The sequence below is a fragment of the Stenella coeruleoalba genome, assembly GCF_951394435.1.
Source record: "Stenella coeruleoalba genome assembly, chromosome: X".
Classification (NCBI taxonomy): Eukaryota; Metazoa; Chordata; class Mammalia; order Artiodactyla; family Delphinidae; genus Stenella; species Stenella coeruleoalba.
Window position 1 is genome coordinate 36682352 of NC_137152.1, and position 19718 is coordinate 36702069.

The 19718-nt window shown below is 38.7% G+C and overlaps 1 protein-coding gene and 1 pseudogene across 5 annotated transcripts in view; one reads left to right on the forward strand and one right to left on the reverse strand.

The window, feature by feature from the left end:
- JADE3 (jade family PHD finger 3) overlaps nucleotides 1-19718 on the forward strand; it is a 151722-nt gene that overhangs the window by 19475 nt on the left and 112529 nt on the right. Inside the window, exon 3 of one of the 4 annotated variants that reach the window (XM_079910188.1) lies at nucleotides 5315-6816. The exons of the other annotated variants lie outside the window; for them this stretch is intronic. Coding sequence (XP_079766314.1) covers nucleotides 6801-6816 — 16 coding nt within the window. The 5' untranslated portion in view covers nucleotides 5315-6800. The remainder of the gene's footprint in view (nucleotides 1-5314; nucleotides 6817-19718) is intronic. 4 annotated transcript variants of the gene reach the window in all.
- Nucleotides 6782-19150, reverse strand: LOC307180180 (large ribosomal subunit protein eL15-like; annotated as a pseudogene). Its single transcript has 2 exons — nucleotides 18931-19150; nucleotides 6782-14722 (listed from the first exon to the last, which is right to left on the reverse strand). The product of its transcript is annotated as a large ribosomal subunit protein eL15-like (transcript).

The following is a 19718-nucleotide window of genomic DNA, read 5'->3' on the forward strand; positions in this document are numbered from 1 at the left end:
CAAATCAATCAGTGTGATACACCATATTAACAAATTGAAGGAGAAAAACCATATGACCATCTCAATAGATTCAGAGAAAGCTTTCGACAAAATTCAACACCGATTTATGATAAAAACCCTGCAGAAAGTAGGCATAGAGGGAGCTTTCGTCAACATAATAAAGGCAGTATATGATAAATCCACAGCCAACATCATCCTCCATGGTGAAAAACTGAAACCATTTCCACTAAGATCAGGAACAAGACAAGGTTGCCCACTCTCACCACTCTTATTCAACATAGTTTTGGAAGTTTTAGCCACAGCAATCAGAGAAGAAAAAGAAATAAAAGGAATCCAAATCGGAAAAGAAGAAGTAAAGATGTCACTGTTTGCAGATGACATGATACTATACATAGAGAATCCTAAAGCTGCTACCAGAAAACTACTAGAGGTAATCAATGAATTTGGTAAAGTTGCAGGATACAAACTTAATGCACAGAAATCTCTGGCATTCCTATACACTAATGATGAAAAATCTGAAAGTGAAATTAAGAAAACACTCCGATTTACCGTTGCAAGAAAAAGAATAAAATAACTAGGAATAAACCTACCTAAGGAGACCAAGACCTGTATGCAGAAAATTGTAAGACACTGTTGAAAGAAATAAAAGATGATACAAATAGATGGAGAGATATACCATGTTCTTGGATTGGAAGAATCAACATTGTGAAAATGACTCTACTACCCAAAGCAATCTACAGATTCAATGCAATCCCTATCAAACTACCACTGGCATTTTTCACAGAACTAGAACAAAAAATTTCACAATTTGTATGGAAACACAAAAGACCCCGAATTGCCAAAGCAATCTTGAGAACGAAAACTGGAGCTGGAGGAATCAGGCTCCCTGACTTCAGACTATACTACAAAGCTACAGTAATCAAGACAGTATGGTACTGGCACAAAAACAGAAATATAAATCAATGGAACAGTATAGAAAGCTCAGAGATAAACCCATGCCCATATGGTCACCTTATCTTTGATAAAGGAGGCAAGGATATACAATGGAGAAAAGCCCACCTCTTCAGTAAGTGGTGCTGAGAAAACTGGACAGCTACATGTAAAGGAATGAAATTAGAACACTTCCTAACACCATACACAAAAATAAACTCAAAATAGATTAAAGACCTAAATGTAAGGCCAGAAACTATCAAACTCTTAGAGGAAAACATAGGCAGAACACTCTATGCCACAAATCACAGCAAGGTCCTTTTTGACCCACCTCTTAGAGAAATGGATATAAAAACAAAAGTAAACAAATGGGACCTAATGAAACTTCAAAGCTTTTGCACAGCAAAGGAAATCATAAACAAGACCAAAAGACAACCCTCAGAATGGGAGAAAATATTTGCAAATGAAGCAGCTGACGAAGGATTAATCTCCAAAATTTACAAGCAGCTCATGCCGCTCAATATCAAAAAAACAAACAGCGCAATCCAAAAATGGGCAGAACACCTAAATAGACATTTCTCCGAAGAAGATATACAGATTGCCAACAAACACATGAAAGGATGCTCAACATCACTAATCATTAGAGAAATGCGAATCAAAAGTACAACGAGGTATCATCTCACACCAGTCAGAATGGCCATCATCAAAAAATCTAGAAACAATAAATGCTGGAGAGGGTGTGTAGAAAAGGGAACGCTCTTGCACTGCTGGTGGGAATGTGAATTGGTTCAGCCAGTATGGAGAACAGTATGGAGGTTCCTTAAAAAACTACAAATAGAACTACCATATGACCCAGCAATCCCACTGCTGGGCATATACCCAGAGAAAACCATAATTCAAAAAGACACATGCACCCCAATATTCATTGCAGCACTATTTACAGTAGCCAGCTCATGGAAGCAACCTAAGTGTCCATCGATAGATGAATAGATAAAGAAGATGTGGCACATATGTACAATGGAATATTACTCAGCCATAAAAAGAAACGAAATTGAATTATTTGTAGTGAGTTGGGTGGACCTAGAGTCTGTCATACAGAGTGATGTAAATCAGAAAGAGAAAAACAAATACCGTATGCTAACACATATATATTCACTCTAAAAAAAATGATCATGAACCTAGGGGCAAGACGGGAATAAAGACTCAGACCTACTAGAGACTGGACTTGAGGATACGGGGTGGGGGAAGGGTAAGCTGTGACAAAGTAAGAGAGTGGCATGGACATATATACACTATGAAACGTAAAATATATAGCTAGTGGGAAGCAGCCGCATAGCATAGGGAGAGCAGCTTGGTGCTTTGTTACCACCTAGAGGGGTGGGATAGGGAGGGTGGGAGGGAGGGAGACGCATGAGGGAAGAGATATGGGGACATATGTATATGCATAACTGATTCACTTTGTTATAAAGCAGAAACTGGCACACCATTGGAAAGCAATTATACTCTAATGATGTTTAAAAAAATAGAATAAAATAAAATGATATCATGGAGATAAGTAATTAAAAAATAATAATAATCCATAGGTGTGGTGTGTTTGGTAGGCAAGCCTTCAAAGCATGGTGTCCATTGGCGAAATTTTAAATGTTGTCCTCAGTTGTCCTTAGGAACATTTAGATATATGGGAGTCCTATATAATATCCAGTGATTGGCCAGATGCCCCCTTTTGATGGTTTTACTTGTCCTCCCAACATTAAAGAATCACGTTCACCAAAAATTTAGTGCATTGCTATACTTCATAAAGAAGCTGCAAAAAGTAGCTCAGAATGAACTAACACTCGAGTGGTTGCTATATACCAGGCCTATGTGTAGACAGTCCTCAAGTGTGTAAACCTGAGTATCTCCCCACAAAATAAGTAATTCGGATAATCACTAAATGCTATTTTTATACTTTTTTAAAAAGCTAACTGTTGAGGACACTGATGAGGCATGATTTATTGGAACCCCCGTGATATGAACCATCTATAATTTCTCAGATCCTAAAAGAAAACACATCTTTTTACAGGAAACCTCCCCAGTTTTGAGGAGCACATTGAGGAGAGAATTGACAAAAACAGCATGCCCACTCAGATATCTCCCTAGAATACTATGTCATTAGAAAATGCAGTGGAGGTCCCTTTCTTGCATAACTGCTGCATGCTATGGTCTGGCTCAGTCTGAGCAAGCACCAAGGGCAGAGGAGATGTGTTTTCCCTTGGAGAACTTTTCCCTATCCTATGATGTATGCACAAAGGGCCACCCATTCACCTACTAGACAGTGGATAAAGCCCTGTATGTGTAAAGAGGAACCTAAATATCCTTTCTTTTCCTGTCTATTAGTTTCAGTTGTTTTGTAATGTTTTCCCATGACACAATCCATCAACTGAGGACAGTTCTTCACCTGGGATTTCAGGGCAACTAGGTTTAACAGAAATCTTAAGCACACAGACTGGGAAGTCATCTCTGAACTGTTTCCTCACTGGCTCCCCTCCCCCAGTACCACCAACAATCCAACACTCAAGTTTACCTGGAGCCTTTCCTCACAGCTGGATCATCCTGTCCTCTTCTTCCTGCCAATCAATCCTGCCTGGGCCAATTCCAAATTCTTGGAAATTCTAGCTTGGGAGATTCTCCATTTCCCCAAAACCCACACACTTGGATGTTATCCTCTGCATCATATTCTCTCATTTTAAGTCCTGTCTTTTTTATTCACTTTGGCACCTAATGCCATACTTCCTTACTCTGTGACCTATTTCGTATACACATGACCTGAAGCTTTACAACTAGACTGCCCCTCCCATAGTGTTAGTAGAACTTCAAATTCTCTACGTTCTGTCTCTCACAAATACCTGAAACAGAATTGTTGCCTGCTGGTTTTTTATTTTTTATTGAAGTATAGTTGATTTACAATTTTGTTAGTTTTAGGTGTACAGCAAAGTGATTCAGATACGTGTGTGTGTGTGTGTCTGTCTGTGTGTATTCTTTTTCAGATTATTTTCCCTTATAGGTTATTACAAAATATTGAGTATAGTTCCCTGAGCTATACAGTAGGTCCTTGCTGGTTATCTATTTGCTGCCTGCTGTTTAATTAACAAACCAAACATCACTTCTCATTTTGTATTTAAAAAAATTACACATAACGTGTTCTAATGGCCATATAAATCCTGTGGAAAGCAGTAGTTTGGAAAAGAAATATACATTTTGCAGACTGTCAAAAGAAAACTGGTGTTTTCCTATGCTGCCACTGTGAAAAGTGTGGCTATACAGTCTGCCTGGGCAGAGCATGGCTCCGTAGTTTAGATTACAGTCAAAACTGCAGGCAGCTTTTCCCTGGCTGCATCATGGTTTCTAGCCTCATCCATGATTCCTTGCCCACTTATAATGTTAAAGAGCACTAGGATTTTTTCTTTTCAAATACAAACAAAACTTTGACTGTAAACAGTTGTATCCTACTTGTCTCACATGAAAGTTGAATCTTATACAGGAGAGAGGAGGGTGTGTTTGTGTGTGTTATGAACCTAAATTTAGCTCTCTCTAGGATAATCAATTCAATCCAGGATAAACATTTTTTTATACTTCTAAATAAGCCTACCTTTAAAACTCCAATTATGCCCTTTAGCCCCTTGAGGAGAATCCATGTAGGCACTTGCCTTTAGGGAAACTGTCTCTAGGCTGATTTCTTGCCATGATCTCTGTGCCGCTCCAGGTCATACTCAACTTCCTTCCAAACTGCTGTTCATAAAGATGCAGGCTCTTAAAGGTGTCTTCGCTACACCACCATACCCACTCCTAACACTAAGCCACCATGTACTCCTGGCTGCTCACTGCATAGTAGGTATGCCTGTACTCCTGAGAGCCTAGCAGGTAAAGTCCCCCACACCCAAGCATAACCTTTCCCACCATCCTTACCGCTTATGTCTTAAATCCTCTTCTCTACCCACTCCACCCAAGTGTGCATTCACTAGAGTCTAAACATACCATGAGTCGTCCTGCCACTCTGTCTGTACTGCCTCTGCCTGAAGTTCTCCACATTCCTCTGTTCTATCTGCACATTTCTCAGGATCCACTCAAAAGCTCATTTTTTTCACCTCAGTGGTTCCTTCCATCTCTCAAGGCCCATAGGACTATGTGCTTAACACTCATTTTCCCAAATGGAATGGTGTGATAGAGTGCTTAATGGCCACCAAGTCTTTTCATTTCTGTATATACACCACTTTACAGTGTGACTTTGCAGCTTCTTCCATCAGGAGGTGGAGTCTATTTCTCTACTCCTTGAATCTGAGCTGTTCTTGTAACTCGATTTGGCCAATAAATGCAGCATGAGTAACTGGGTGACTTCTGAGCCTAGGTCTCAAGAAGTCTTGTAGCTTTCCTCTTCTCCCTGAGAACGCTGAAGCAACCATGTGAAGTCTGCTGGAGGAAGAGAGATGATATTGAGAGGCCAGTCAGCAGCCAACCATCAGACATGTGAGTGACGCCATCTTAAATACTCAACCCTAGTCGTATTGCCAGATGACCAACTTCATGAGGAACTCTCGGAAAGACTAGCAGAAGAACCACTCAGCTGATTCTAGCTCAGATTGCTGACCCACAGAATTATGAGCAAATAAAATGGTTGTTATTTTAAGTCACTAAATTTTGGGGTGATTTGTTATGCAGCAGTAAATAACTGAAAGAGCAGGTTTTGTACTGCTGTATTCCTGGCATCTAGAGGGCATGTTCATGGTAGGTTGTCAGTAAGAGATTGCTGTGGATCCCTGTCATCAAGGTGTCACTCCTCTTTACTTAGTAGACAACCAAGGTTCCTAATCCTCATGTCTCTCCCTGGCTCTCAAACAGTTCAAAGCCTGGGCTCAACACTGTCTTCCAGGATGACACCTTGCAGTTCTTCTTCACTCCACTGGACCAACATCCATTCATTTGCTCCCTTCACAGCCCTTTGACAGGTCATATCTTTCAGCTGCATGCTGCATTCCCTTACTAACTACTTCGTTCACTAAACCCTGAGGGGCCAACCCATGGATTGCCTCAATGCCATAAAGCTGTTCTCAACTTCCCAACCTTCCACCATCACTCTGAACCCTCACTACCTGATTCACATGTGCTTACAATTAGGAGAGACCTAAGAGATTGTCTAGGACAACCCCTTCCAGTTATGAATGAGGAAAGAAAGTCCCAGATAAGAAATAATAATAATAAATGGCTTATTCAAGGTCACATGATGGCAGTATCAATACCAGAACCCACATGTCATGCAGATTATTACCTAGTAGATTGCTTATTTGTGCTTGGTTTGTGTGTGTGCAACTGTGCCCTGCAGTTTAGACTGTGGAAGTTCCTTGGAGAGTGGCATCATATCTTTTACTTCTCCTACCTTTTCACACTCTTCCTGCTATCTGCAAAGACTGACCAGTAACTACTGGACACGTCAGCAGTCAATAAATGCTTGTTGATTAATTGACATTTAAAAGGAAATTACGCTTGGAACTGTTCTGTATCTTGTTTTTGGTGGTAATTACAACCATAGGTATTTGTCAGAACTTGAACTGTACATTAAAAAGGGTAAATTATACTGTGTATAAATTTTTAAATTAAGGTATAATTCAAAGCAATTATGCTGAAGAGATCTATTTATTTGATAAATGTGGCTAAATGTATTACTGTGAGAAAAGAAATTTGGCCCTTTGAAAATAAATTTGTACATAATAGGCACTCGGTAATGTTAGTTTCCTTCCTTCTTGTGCACAAATGCTTCGTGATTACCTGTCAAGACTGCTAAAGAAAGCATTCCTGCCCTAGGAGATGACTGGATCTCAGATGACTTCTAAGATCCTATGATTTCTTTGAAAGGTAAATAAATGACTGTTTTGAAACACATGTGTAAAGTAAAATATAGAAGCGTTACTACACTATTCCAAAGGTGGGCCCCCTAGAACCTTGATTTTACTTCCAAAGACTTAGACTCAGGTATAAAACTATTAACCCTCTGTTAATAGAAATTATTTTAAAACTTAAAAAATAATACAAAAGGACGACCAAATGTCCTTTCGTTGTCATTCTGGAGCATTGACTGATTCTCTAGGGGATTACATCCTTGTTTGGCTTATTATTCACTAATGATTAGGATCCAGACTTTTTGAAGTGACATGTTAACTTAAAGATTTTTTGTCTGGTAGAGATGAAAAAAATTTCTGTTTGGTAGAAGAAATAATCCGAAAGACTATGGATTAACTGTCCTATAGTGCATTAACCACTTTTCTATCTAATTTAGCTATCTTATTCTAGCATTTTTACTTTCAGTATTTATATATACTGAATCTCTCAAATATTCTTTGAATCAGCCTTACATAATGCTGGGTCCCTCACTAATAAATTAGTCTTTGACATGTGTTCATTCTGTATTTGTATGTGAGTCATGTTCTTAATTTTGAAAATTATATTGTAATTATATATATTATACCCCAAACATCCTACAACATTGTCTGTGGACCATGTCCCATCCTGCACAAAGTCCCTGATATCTACTACTGACTGCTGGTTTTAATGCTGTAAGAGCACCTTGAAATACCTTTGTGATCATGCTGGTACCTGAAGAGGTCTTTTCAGGAAAAAAACTGGATACCTCTGCAAGTGCTCAAGAAAACTGCAGAAAGACTTTCTGGAACTACTCTCACAAAATGAGAAACTGATGTCTTTCCTATCATGTTACTGTTCTATCTATAAACCGAGAGGATGACATTAAGAACCTTTGTTTTAGAGATCCAGAACAAATAGACTCACACTGGGCCCTTCTTTCCTGTCAAACACTATTCCTGTAATCCGCTTTTGCTAGTAATGGCCATAAAATAACTATATTGGAGCAATAAAAATTGATAAACTACCAGCTGCCTCAAAAATCTAATAGCTTTGGCAAAATATACTGCAGCTTGTTGTGATAGAGCCTCCTTTTCCCTAACACATTTTATTTTAACACTTGCCTTTTCACACTACTGAATAGTATAATCAAATTAACAGATTCAGCAAATGCTCAGTGAGTTCCAGGCACTAGACACTGCTCAGCCCTGACTACCCTCACCCCCTTCCCCAAGCAGGCTCAACTAGTACTCAGTGTCAATCATTGGTTTGCAGTTGTCCAGGATGAAAATGGAGAATAGAGCCCAAATGGAGGGTTGCATTCTGTCCTGTCAGCACCCAAAAGATTTAAAATGGAGTCAAGCAAAAGAATGGATCTCTTTCACATTAATAAAATTTAATGATCTACAACACCACTGAGTATTAAATGCATACAGATTTGAAACATCCTGAGAAACAGGAAGGGTGGGTTAAAACGTGGTTCACAAACAAACTGCTATTTATAAATATTCTGAATCAGCTTGACAACTTTATTGAAAGAGGTATGAAACAAATATCTTCCAATAAACACTCAAACTCAGAAATAATCGAAATATGGTGCCCATTCATACAAAGACCAAAGTGCCAAGTTTCCATGCAGCATAGGGAATCCTCTGCAAAGCAAGTCTGAACCAAAATTCTAAAACGCCAAGGAGGAGGGGGTGAAGTGGGTTGAGGATATAGAACAGGAGTAGGAGTAATTTTTTCAACCTACTTTTACCCTGGTGATTATTAAAACAGAATTCTGTAATATTTCACAATAGAATGTTTTTGAAAAAATAATCTGTTTAGGCCAGCTTCTGCCTTGGGATGTAGGGAGCTGGAAGTAGTGTTGCTCTTACCCTTACAATTAGCCAAACTAAATTAAAATTCATGACTTTTATTGAGCCCATCAGAGGAGTATTACTCAAGTATTTGTTGAGAGGAGTATTTGTTCAAGTATTTTGCTTTAATTTAAAGTTGGTAGTTTGTTTTCTTGCTGTGGTGTTTTGAGAATTTTGTTTTTTGTTTTGTTTTGTTTTGTTTGGCTGCACCGTGCAGCCTGTGGGATCTTAGTTCCCCGACCAGGGATTGAACCCACACCCCCTGCATTGGAAGCGCGGAGGCTTAACCACTGGACTGCCGGGGAAGTCCGAGAGTTTTTTTTTTTTTAATATTCTGAATAAAAATCCTTTGTTGGTTATGTGGTTTATCAGTAAATATTTTCTCTACATCTGTGGCTTGGTTTTTTATTCTTTTTTTTTTTTTTTTTGCGGTACGTGGGCCTCTCACTGCTGTGGCCTCTCCCATTGCAGAGCACAGGCTCCGGACGCGCAGGCTCAGCGGCCATGGCTCACGGGCCCAGCCGCTCCATGGCACGTGGGATCTTCCCGGACCGTGGCACGAACCCGTGTCCCCTGCATCTGCAGGCGGATCTCAGCCACTGCGCCACCAGGGAAGCCCCGGTTTTTTATTCTCTTAATGGTGTCATTCACCAAGCAAGATTTTAATTTTGATGAAGTCCAATTTATCATTTTTTAAAAGGACTCATGTCTAAGAACTCTTATATTAACCTTAGATCATGAAGATTTTCTCCTATGTTTTCTTCTAAAAGTTATGTAGTTACATGTTTTACATTTAGGTATGTGCCTATTTCGAGTTAATCTTTGTCCATGATGTGAAGTTTAGGTGGAGATCTGTTTTTTACATATGGATGTCTAATTGTTCCCACACCGTTAGTTCAAAAGACTATCTTTCCTCCTCTAAATTGCTTTTGCACCTGTTTCAAAAATCAGTTGCCTGTATTTATGTAGGTCAATATCTTAACTCTCTTTTGTCCCATTGTTCTGTTTTTATCACTTCATCAATACCACTGTCTTGATTACTGTAGCTTTATATTATGCCTTAAAATCAGTGTGTTTCTCCAACTTTATTCTTCTTTTTAAAATTTGTTTTAGCTATTCTAGATCTTTTGCTGTTCTTTATAAATTTTAGAATCATCTTGTCTATATTTACAAAAAATCCTACTGGCATTTTTGTTTGAATTAGGTTAAATCTAATGATGAATCTGATGACTTTGGGGAGAAATGACATCTTTAATATGCTGAATCTTCCACCACATGAATATAGCATATTTCTCCATTTCTTTAGATTTTCTTTGATTTTTTCATGGAAGCATCTATGTTTTGTAGTGTTCAGCATAGAGATCCTGTACATGTTTTGTTAGATATATACCTGAATGTTTCATTTCTTTGGAGCTGTTGTAAATGATATATTTTTTTAAAGATTCAGTTTCTAGTTGTTTATTGTCACCATATAGAAATATGACTGATTTTTGTATTGACCTTATATCCTGCTTCCTTGCTAAGCTGTTAGTTATAGGACTTAAAAAAATAGATTTCTCTGATATATTCTAAGCAAACAATCATGCTGTTTAGGAGTAGGGATACTTTCATTTCTTTCTTTCAATCTGTATACCTTTTATATATTTTTTGTCCCTTTCTGCACAGGCTAAGACTTCTAGTATGATGTTTGATAGAAGTGATGAGAGAGCACAGCTTTTTCTTATTTTACCTTTAAGTTCTTTATCAAGTTGAGGAAGTTCCCTTCTATTCCTACTATGCTGAGAGTTTCTATTATGAATGCATTTTGAATTTTGACAAATGGTTTTGTCCTCATCAACTGATATTATCATTTGGTTTTTCTTTTTTAGACTTAATATGTTGATTACATTGATTGATTTTCAAATATTGAACCTGCTTTTCATTCCTGGGAGAAACCCCACTTGGATGTAGGGTTTTATATATTGCTGTTAGATTTGCTAATATTTTGTTGAGGGTATTTGCTTTTATATTCATGAGGGATATTGGTCTATAGTTTTCTTTTTTGTATTGTTTGTCTGGGTTTGGTATCAGGGCTTCATAAAATGAGTAGGGAAAGATTCTATCCTCTCCTGTTTTCTGGAAGAGATCTTGCAGAATTGGTGTTATCTTTTCTTTTTTTTAATTTTTTTACTTTATATTTAATAATTTATTCAATACTCATACCAATCCTATAAGTACAATACTATTATTTTCCCCTTTTGAACCAATAATGAAGCATTCTGAAGCACAGAAATGTTAACAGTTTCCCAAGAGCACAGAATTAGTAAGTGGCTGAGCAGAGATTAAAATTCAGGAAGTCTGACTGTAGTCCCTGTGCCATAACCACTTGCCTATAAAATGGTGTTATCTTTTCTTTAAATGTTTGTTGGAATTTGCCAGTGAAACCATCTGGGCCTGGGCATTTCTTTTAAAAAAGATTTTTAGCTGTGAATTTAATTTCCTTAATAGATGGATCATTATTCAGGTTACTTGTTTCATCTTCAATGAGTTTTAGTAGTTTGTGGTTTTCGAGCAGTCTGTCCATTTCATTTAAGTTGTCTAACTTATGTGTGTAGAGTTATTCATGGTAGTATCCCCTTATTATCTTTTTATGTCTGCGGGGTCTATAGTGATAATCTCTTCTTTCATTCCTCATATTGGTAATTTGCTTTTTTTTTCTTTCTCAGTTTTGCTAGAGGTTTATCAATTTTATTGATCTTTTCAAAGGACCAGCTTTTGTTTTCATTTATTTTTCTCTGTTGTTTTTCTGTTTTCAGCTTCATTGATTTCTGCTTTATCTTATTTCCTTTTTCTGCTTGCTTTGGGTTTATTTTGCTCTTCTTCTAGTTCCTAAGGGGGAAGCCTAGATTACGGTTGACCCTTGAACAACAGGGGTATGAACTGTGCAGGTCCACTTATATGTGGATTATTTTCAATAGTAAATACTACAGTACTACACGATCCACATGGTTGGTTGAATCCACAGATGTGAAACTGCCAATACAGAGGAATTGAGGTTATGGAGGAACCATGGATAGGGAGGGCTGACAATAACTTAGATATGGATTTTTGACTGTGCAGAGGTTTGGCACCCCTGACCCCTGATTGTTCAAGGGTCACCTGTATTTATATGAGAGATTTTTTTCCCCTAAAATATCATTTACTGCTATGAATTTCCCTCTAAGCCCACAAATTGAGTTATGTTGTTTTTTCATTTTTCTTTAATTAAAAATATTTTCTAATTTCCCTTAAAAGTTTCTCTTTGATTAATGGGTTATTTAGATATATGATATCCAATAGCCAAGTATTTGGAGCTTTTCCTCTTATCTCTCTGTTGTCGATTTCTATTTTATTTCCTTTATGGTCAGGGAACATATTCTGTATGATTTCAGTTCTTTTATATTTGAAGTTTGTTTTGTGACCCAGGATGTGATCTATCTTGTTGAAAGAATATATATTCTGCGATTGTTAGATAGAGTGTTCTGTACATATAAGCTAATTCCACTTGGTTGATAATAGTGTTCAGTTCTTACATATTCTTGCTGATTTTCTGTCTGCTAGTTCTATATATTAATTAGAGAGGAATGTTGAAGTCTCCAACTATAATTGTGGGTTTTTCTACTTCTAATTTTAGATCTGACAGTTTTTGCTTCACATATTTTGAAGCACTGTTGTTAGGTGTTTACACATTTAGGATTGTTAAGTCTTTGGGGTGAATTAAATAACCCTTTTAGCATTATGACATGTCTCTTTATATCCCACTTTATCCTTTCTTTTTAGTTTAATAGACATTTATTCTATTATTATGTATAGTTGAACAAGCTCTACACACAAAATTATATGGTTTAAGACTTTTTTTTTGAGTGGGAAGAAATTTGGGTCTCAAAACGTTTTGCGAGCCTGCTACATGTTTTCTGGAAATCATTAAGTGGACCTTTCAAGACCCTTGAAGAAAATACGAGAAAAATTGGTTCAAGAAAACCAGCAATTAGATTTCAAAATTAACCTACCTGTTAAGATAGCAAACCAAGAATTGGAAAGAATTGGGGCAATTCCTCTTCCATATTTCCTATACACTCAAATCCACCCTGGGAAACAGAACATGATGCAAGCAGAATGTAGTGGTATGCCCAGCCACAACTGGTGGCCTGGCAAGTTTGTGGAATGGTGAGGCTCTTGAGGGTAGTTTGAGCAGGGATCAGAAAAATAACTGTAGGCAACATATAAAATTGGAAACCAATTGAACTTGTATTGACACCAACTATATGACTTTTCTCAGTATCCTTATGGGAATGGATAATGTGGCTTGACCCAAAATAGCACTGATTAGACTTAGTGTTACTTTTAAATAAAACCAACCCTGTTGTCCCCTCTGTGGTGGCTTAGAGAGTTCATAATGGTCACAAACTAATATTACAGATAAAAGATTTAAAATTTTGATCCAAGCTTTTTCTGTCCTCCCACACTTGAAAGGTATCTGATGGACACCAATTTCCCAATCCTAGCATTACTAGCTTACAAACCTTAGGGCTAATTAACTCCCTTCTCATTTACCTAATGTTCAATTTCCATCAGTTTCAGTATACACCAGTGTAAATACCATGACTATTTTGCATGAAGTTCAGTATTCTACAGATCCCAGTCCTGGGATTAAACCAGTAGCTCCCATCTTTTATGTGAACATCAGTGGTACCATGGAGGCCAAGGCAGTTTAATTTAGGTTAACCAGGATGTTTTCATTTGTAAGCGAACCCTCTTGCAACAGGTTTATTCAATTCTCTTAAAAATGGTGACACTCCTTTACTTTTCGCCTTTCGGAAGCAGCTGTTTACATAAATGGAATATTAGATTAAGTCTAAAAATGTGGGCCCTAGTCAACTTTCATTGTTTTTCTGCGTATGATCATGATAAAGGATCAGGATATCCTTCACATTTCCAAGGAAAATCCAATTTAAAAAGTTTGTCCTTGCCAAACTCCATAAAACAGCCACTTTAGAGTAAACCAGCAGAGCATTGCATCACCCCAATAAAGCTGTAGGTTTCATCACATGCATCAACAAATCTACATGGCTAGTTTCTGCACTCCTCTTTTCCAGAATTTATTTTACACCTATTGTACCAAACAGCATTTTAAACACGGACATATCAACTCCCTAATAAAGCAAAAACAAAGGCATTTCCCTTATTAGAAACAAGATACACCATCACTTAAAGTCTTCAAACATTATTGCACTTTAATTTTCATAATTTGACAATGCATTCAATGAAATAATCTGGAGACAACTAGTTTTAACAGACAAATTTAAAAACACCTTTAAGCGGACATGAATGTCCTAAATTGTTTATTAGGTAAGAATTTTACAAACATTACTTATATTAGCGGTAATAGTGGAGCTGGAGAGTATTGCGCCTTCTCCAAGCTGCACGGCGAGAACCACCAATAGTGTGGTGGGACTTGTGGCCCTTTCCAAGGCCGCGGCTCTTTCTGCCTGCAGATGTCAGCCCCCACATCTCCCTGTGCTTGTGGACTGGTTTGGTGATCCACTGGGTGACAGGGTTTCTTCTGATAGCTTTATGAAATGGATCAATGATGATAACCTCAAAAAATTTGTAAGTAGAATCTTCACCAACCCAGTAAGAATTCAGGACCCTTAGGGCCCCACCGTGATGTCCAGTTCACCCCTTGGCAACAGAATGAAGGCTTCGAGCAAACTAGAGCTGGTTGACACCATGATGGAGAGGCTTGCCGTAGGTGGCACCATTAGGAACCGGGCATTTGCAGGCACCACAGCACACACGAATCTGATATATGACATAACCTTGCTTGGCCTTGTAGCCCAGCCTGTGTACCTTGTCAGGCTGGGTGGGGCAGAGGGCCCTCTGCAGTGCAGAGAGCTGGCGGTACTGCCAGCAGTGCACCCTGAGCAGAAAGCAAATTATGTGGGACTGCTGCTTCCTCCTGGATGTACTAGCAAGTGCCCATCTCGGCTCACCTGATGGCTGCTGCCAGACGGAAAGGCCCACTTTATCCTTGTAATTTTATTTGCTCTGAATTCTTTCTTTTCTTTTTTTTTTTTGGCGGTACGTGTGCCTCTCACCGCTGTGGCCTCTCCCATTGCAGAGCACAGGCTCCAGACGTGCAGGCCCAGCGGCCATGGCTCATGGGTGCAGCCGCTCCGCAGCATGTGGGATCTTCCAGGACCGGGGCACGAACCCGTGTACCCTGCATCGGCAGGCGGACTCTCAACCACTGCGCCATCAGGGAAGCCCTGAATTCTTTCTTTTGATCAGCATTTGCATCATATCTTTTTTCATCTTTTACTTTTCATCTACCTATATCATATTTTAAATGATTTTCTTATAGTCTTTGTGGTGGGATCATGTTTTTTAAATCTGTTCTGACAGTCTCTTTTAATTGTATGTTTAGACCATTCCACTTAATGTAGTTATTGATATGCTTGGTTTAAACCTACCATTTTATTATTTCTTTTCTTTGTGTTATACCTCTGTTATTATTTCCTCTCTTTTCCACTTTCCTGCCTTTTGGGTTATTTGAACGTTTTTTAGTGCTCCATTTTAATTAATCTACTGTGTTGTTTTTTTTTTTTTTTTGCGGTATGTGGGCCTCTCACCGCTGTGGCCTCTCCCGCTGCGAGGCACAGGCTCCGGACGCGCAGGCTCAGCGGCCATGGCTCACGGGCCCAGCCGCTCCGCGGCACGTGGGATCCTCCCGGACCGGGGCACGAATCCACGTCCCCTGCATCGGCAGGCGGACTCTCAACCACTGTGTCACCAGGGAAGCCCTACTGTGATTTTTGAGTTTATCTCTTTGCATATCTTTTGTGGTTACTCTAGGGATTATAATATACATATTAAGCCTTGCACAGTCTGCTTAGAATCAATACTTTACTACTTCAGGAGTCATGCAGAAACCTTACACCCTGTAGGTCCCTTTACCCTCTCCCCTTTATCTTATAGTTGTCTTATATATTACATCTACACATACTGAAAATCCCTTCACACATTCTTATTGTTTTTGCTATCAGCTGCCAAACATATTTTAAGTAATTCAAGAGAAGAACAGTCTGTTATATCTACCCAAATTTTACAATTTATATTGCTGTTCCTTCATTCCTAATGTGCTAAATTTCTTTCTGCTATAATTTCCCAACTGGCTGAAGAACTTCCTCTAGCAGTTCTTTTAGAGCAGATTGCTGGCTATAAATTGTCATCCCTGAAAGATATTTTTGCTGGATATAGAATTATGTGTTGACAGTTCTTTTTTCCCCACACTTCAAACATGTTGTGCCATTTCCTTATGACCTCCATGGTTTCTGATACAAGAAATCCACTGTAATTCGAATTGTTATACCCCTATAAGGTAATGTATTTTTCCTCTGGCTGCTTTCAAGATTTTTTTCTTTGTACTACGTTCAGCAGTTTGATTTGGATATGTCTGGAAACGGGTTTCTTTGGGTTTATTCTGTTTGGGGTTTTTCACTGCTCAGGCTATTCAAAGTCTCATAAATAGGCTCTGGATCCAGAAGAGATTGGAATAATAATGACAAAAAACTTCTTTTGAAAGTATCTTTGCTTTGTAGGGACCTGCACACAGTAGAAATAGAAATATTTTCTGTATATCCCAGACAGAATTTAACATTAGTAAATTATAGTTGTAACTCCTGCTCCCTTTCAGTGATGTGGAAGATTGTTGCAAATGGACTAGAATGGAGAGAATTGAGCTCCAGAGAGAATGAGTGAGTTTTGTAGTTTTACACACCTAGTAAGTTGCAGATCTATAAGTTAGTGTTCAAGTTCTGTTTACACTACTATAATATGTTCCTATGCACTTATAGAATTTGTCCCTCCTCCTAAACTGAAACTTTAGCTTAAGTTTATGGTGAGATGCTCGTTTGAAATGTCTACTTTTTAAAAAAAATCAGGGAAAGTCTCATATTTTAAATTCCTTCAGGGAGGCATTAAGTCTTGGTTTGAGCAGGGATTGGTACACTATAGCCTGCCCGCTAAATCTGTCCCACTACCTGTTTTCATGCAGCCTATAAGCTAGGAATGGATTTTTCTGTTTTTAAATGGTTGGAAAAATCAAAAGAAGAATAATATTTGATGACATGTGAAAATTGTATGAAATTAAAATTTCAGTGTAAGTGAAGTTTTTTTTATATTTATTTACTTATTTATTTATTTGGCTGCGTTGGGTCTTAGTTGCGGCACACGGGCTCTTCACTGAGGCACGCGGGCTCTTCGTTGCAGCGCACGGGCTCTAGACCACACGGGCTCAGTAGCTGTGGCACGGGGGCTTAGTTGCCCCACAGCATGTGGGATCTTAGTTCTGTGGCTAGGGATCGAACCTGAGTCCCATGCGTTGGAAGGCGGATTCTTAACCACTGGACCATCAGGGAAGCCCCTATAAGTGAAGTTTTATTGGAACACAGCCATGTCCATTTATTTACATAAATAAATGTCAGTGGTTTCTCTTATGCTGTAATGGCAGAGTTGAGTAGTTAAGACAGAGGCTGAATGGCCTGCAAAGCAAAAAATATATACTGTCTAGCCCTTTACAGAAAACGTTTGCTAACTCCTTGTTTAGAATAATGTCCAGTGAATTGAGTTAGGATGTCACTGATCTGAACTGTGTGAAAAGGGTAGCTAGAATTCAAACTTTGCTCTTTGAATAAGTGTCTTAGGTGTAAGAAAAGTAGAAGATAAGAATTATTAACTGTTTACAGTACTAGTCTATTGACATGTATTGAATGTTTTCAGTTCTGCAGCAATATTCTGTTCTTTTAAAATTAGCCCTTCAGGAAATCCTACTATTTGCAACAACATGGACAAACTGGGAGGGCATTATGCTCAGTGAAATAAGCCAGACAGAGAAAGACAAATACTGCATGGTATCACTTCTATATGGAATCAAAAAAAAAAAAAAAAAGGTCAAACTCATAGAAACAGAGAGTAGAATGGTGGTTGCTAGGGGCGAAGAGGCAGGAGAAATGGGGTGAGGTTGGTAAAAGGGTACAAACTTTAAGTTATAAGATGAATAAGTTCTGGGGATGTAATGTACAGCATGGTCACTATAGTTATCAATACTGCATTTTATACTTGAAAGTTGCTAAGAGAGTAGATCTTAAATGTTCTCATCACAAAAAGGAAAAAAGGTAACTGTGTAGTGATGGATGTGTAAACTTGGTGGGAATCCTTTCACAATGTATAGGTATATCAAATCAAATCATCACATTGTACACTTTAAATATATTATAATTTTATTTGTCAATTATACCTCAGTAAAGCTGAGGGGAAAATTAAATAAATAAAGGGCAAAACATAAAATAAAATTAGTCTTTCAGATCAAGAGAAATTGATTAGAAGAAAAGCCAGGACTGTTTCTACCTGGTTGAAGAAGATTGTCAGTTGGAGGCACTTGAGGCCCAAGTGTGAGGGGCTTAGGGAGGTTTTCTTGGCTGGACGAGGTAAAGGTCATTATTTAAACTTTGTTTTCCTGCTTCTCTGTTGGGCTTTTTACAGGTCTAATTACCTAGTTGACTTTCTGTTCTTTTGTGAGTCTTTTTCTCTATGACTAGTGAGAGGAAATGGCTGATCACTTTTAAATGAAGAGGAAAGCCCAACTCAGACCAGGAACTGTTGCCCCTCACCCCTACCGCTATAGGTGGACCTTTCCTTTGGGCTTATTGACCTACCTTGCCAGCTGGCATCAGAAGTCCATTGAGATGTACATGGCCTGTTTCTCCTAACCTCTTCCCTCCATCTCAAGGACCAAATGAGCCACATCTGTACTATGCATGAATTTAAGGATTTTTTTTTTAGACCCAAGTTAACTTCTGTTACGCATTGAAATTTAAGCTTCTCGAGTGGGTTGCCTATCATAGAGTTCCTGGCAACAACAAATTTTAAATGCACAATACACATTAATTTTTAGGGTAAAAATATTATTATCTTGGTTTGTAAACTTACCTTTTAGGTGACAGGAAAACAAATCTCTCTTTGTGCTATGCCTGCTTATGTATTTTCTATACATATGTGTTCTATAATTATATATTCTCTCTTGGATCTACTACTACTATGAAATATAGCTGTTCTGAATGTCCTGGGCCACACCATTCTGGCAGTGAAAGCAGGGTCTGGATAACAGTCCCTCAGACTTTTGCCAGCTCTATTATAGTTCTCCAGCTTCCAGGGAAGTCTTCAAACATACCCAGTTTACCCTGGAGGTATCTGTTGTGTTTTCCTGAATAAGGTATTCTAGAGCTCCAAGTGTCATCTCCCTCCTCTCCCTTTGCTCTTAGCACCTTTGGTGACCTCTGGGGCAGGGTCCTTGCTGGGCTGCTAGTGCTTTCAGCCCCTTGAGGCTGCTCTCCTGTGTTTGCACAGCCCCCAGAGCTGCAAATACCACTGACATGCCTGACTCTGTCCATGTGGGTGGCTCACTCTTACACTTCCCAGTTAAGGGTACTGGTGTCTGTGCTATGGACCTTGACTTTGACTCTCTCATCCTCCTGCTGCAGCTGGATCTTCTGGGGTTGTGGGGGCTGCATGTCAGCTTGTTTAGGTTTCTGTGGAAAGCCCATCTCTTACTGGATTCTGAACCACGTCCTTGAAAACTGAGCTTTTAGATTAACCTGAGTTAGACACTTCACACCATTTTCTGAATCATTCCTCTCTCATACCTTGGGGTATTGCCACTAGATCAGTTGATGAGCTACCATCTTCTCTTGGAACTCCCTTCTTTACTAGGGAATTCCTTGGTCCCTCAAGAACCTAGATTCCTGGTAAGATAGGCTGCTCCTAGGTACACCTGACAGGTGAGAATTCAACTGGTGTGTTAATCACCTTCTGCTCAAGTTAGGCCCCTCTGTGAGTTTATGTATATGTATTGATAATATATGCCCTATGGTGCATATCCTTGAGGAGATTTTAAAGCTGTGCAGCTGCTATAGGAAGCCCAGAGCTTAATTTCTGCCTTTACCTAAACTCTTGCATTCA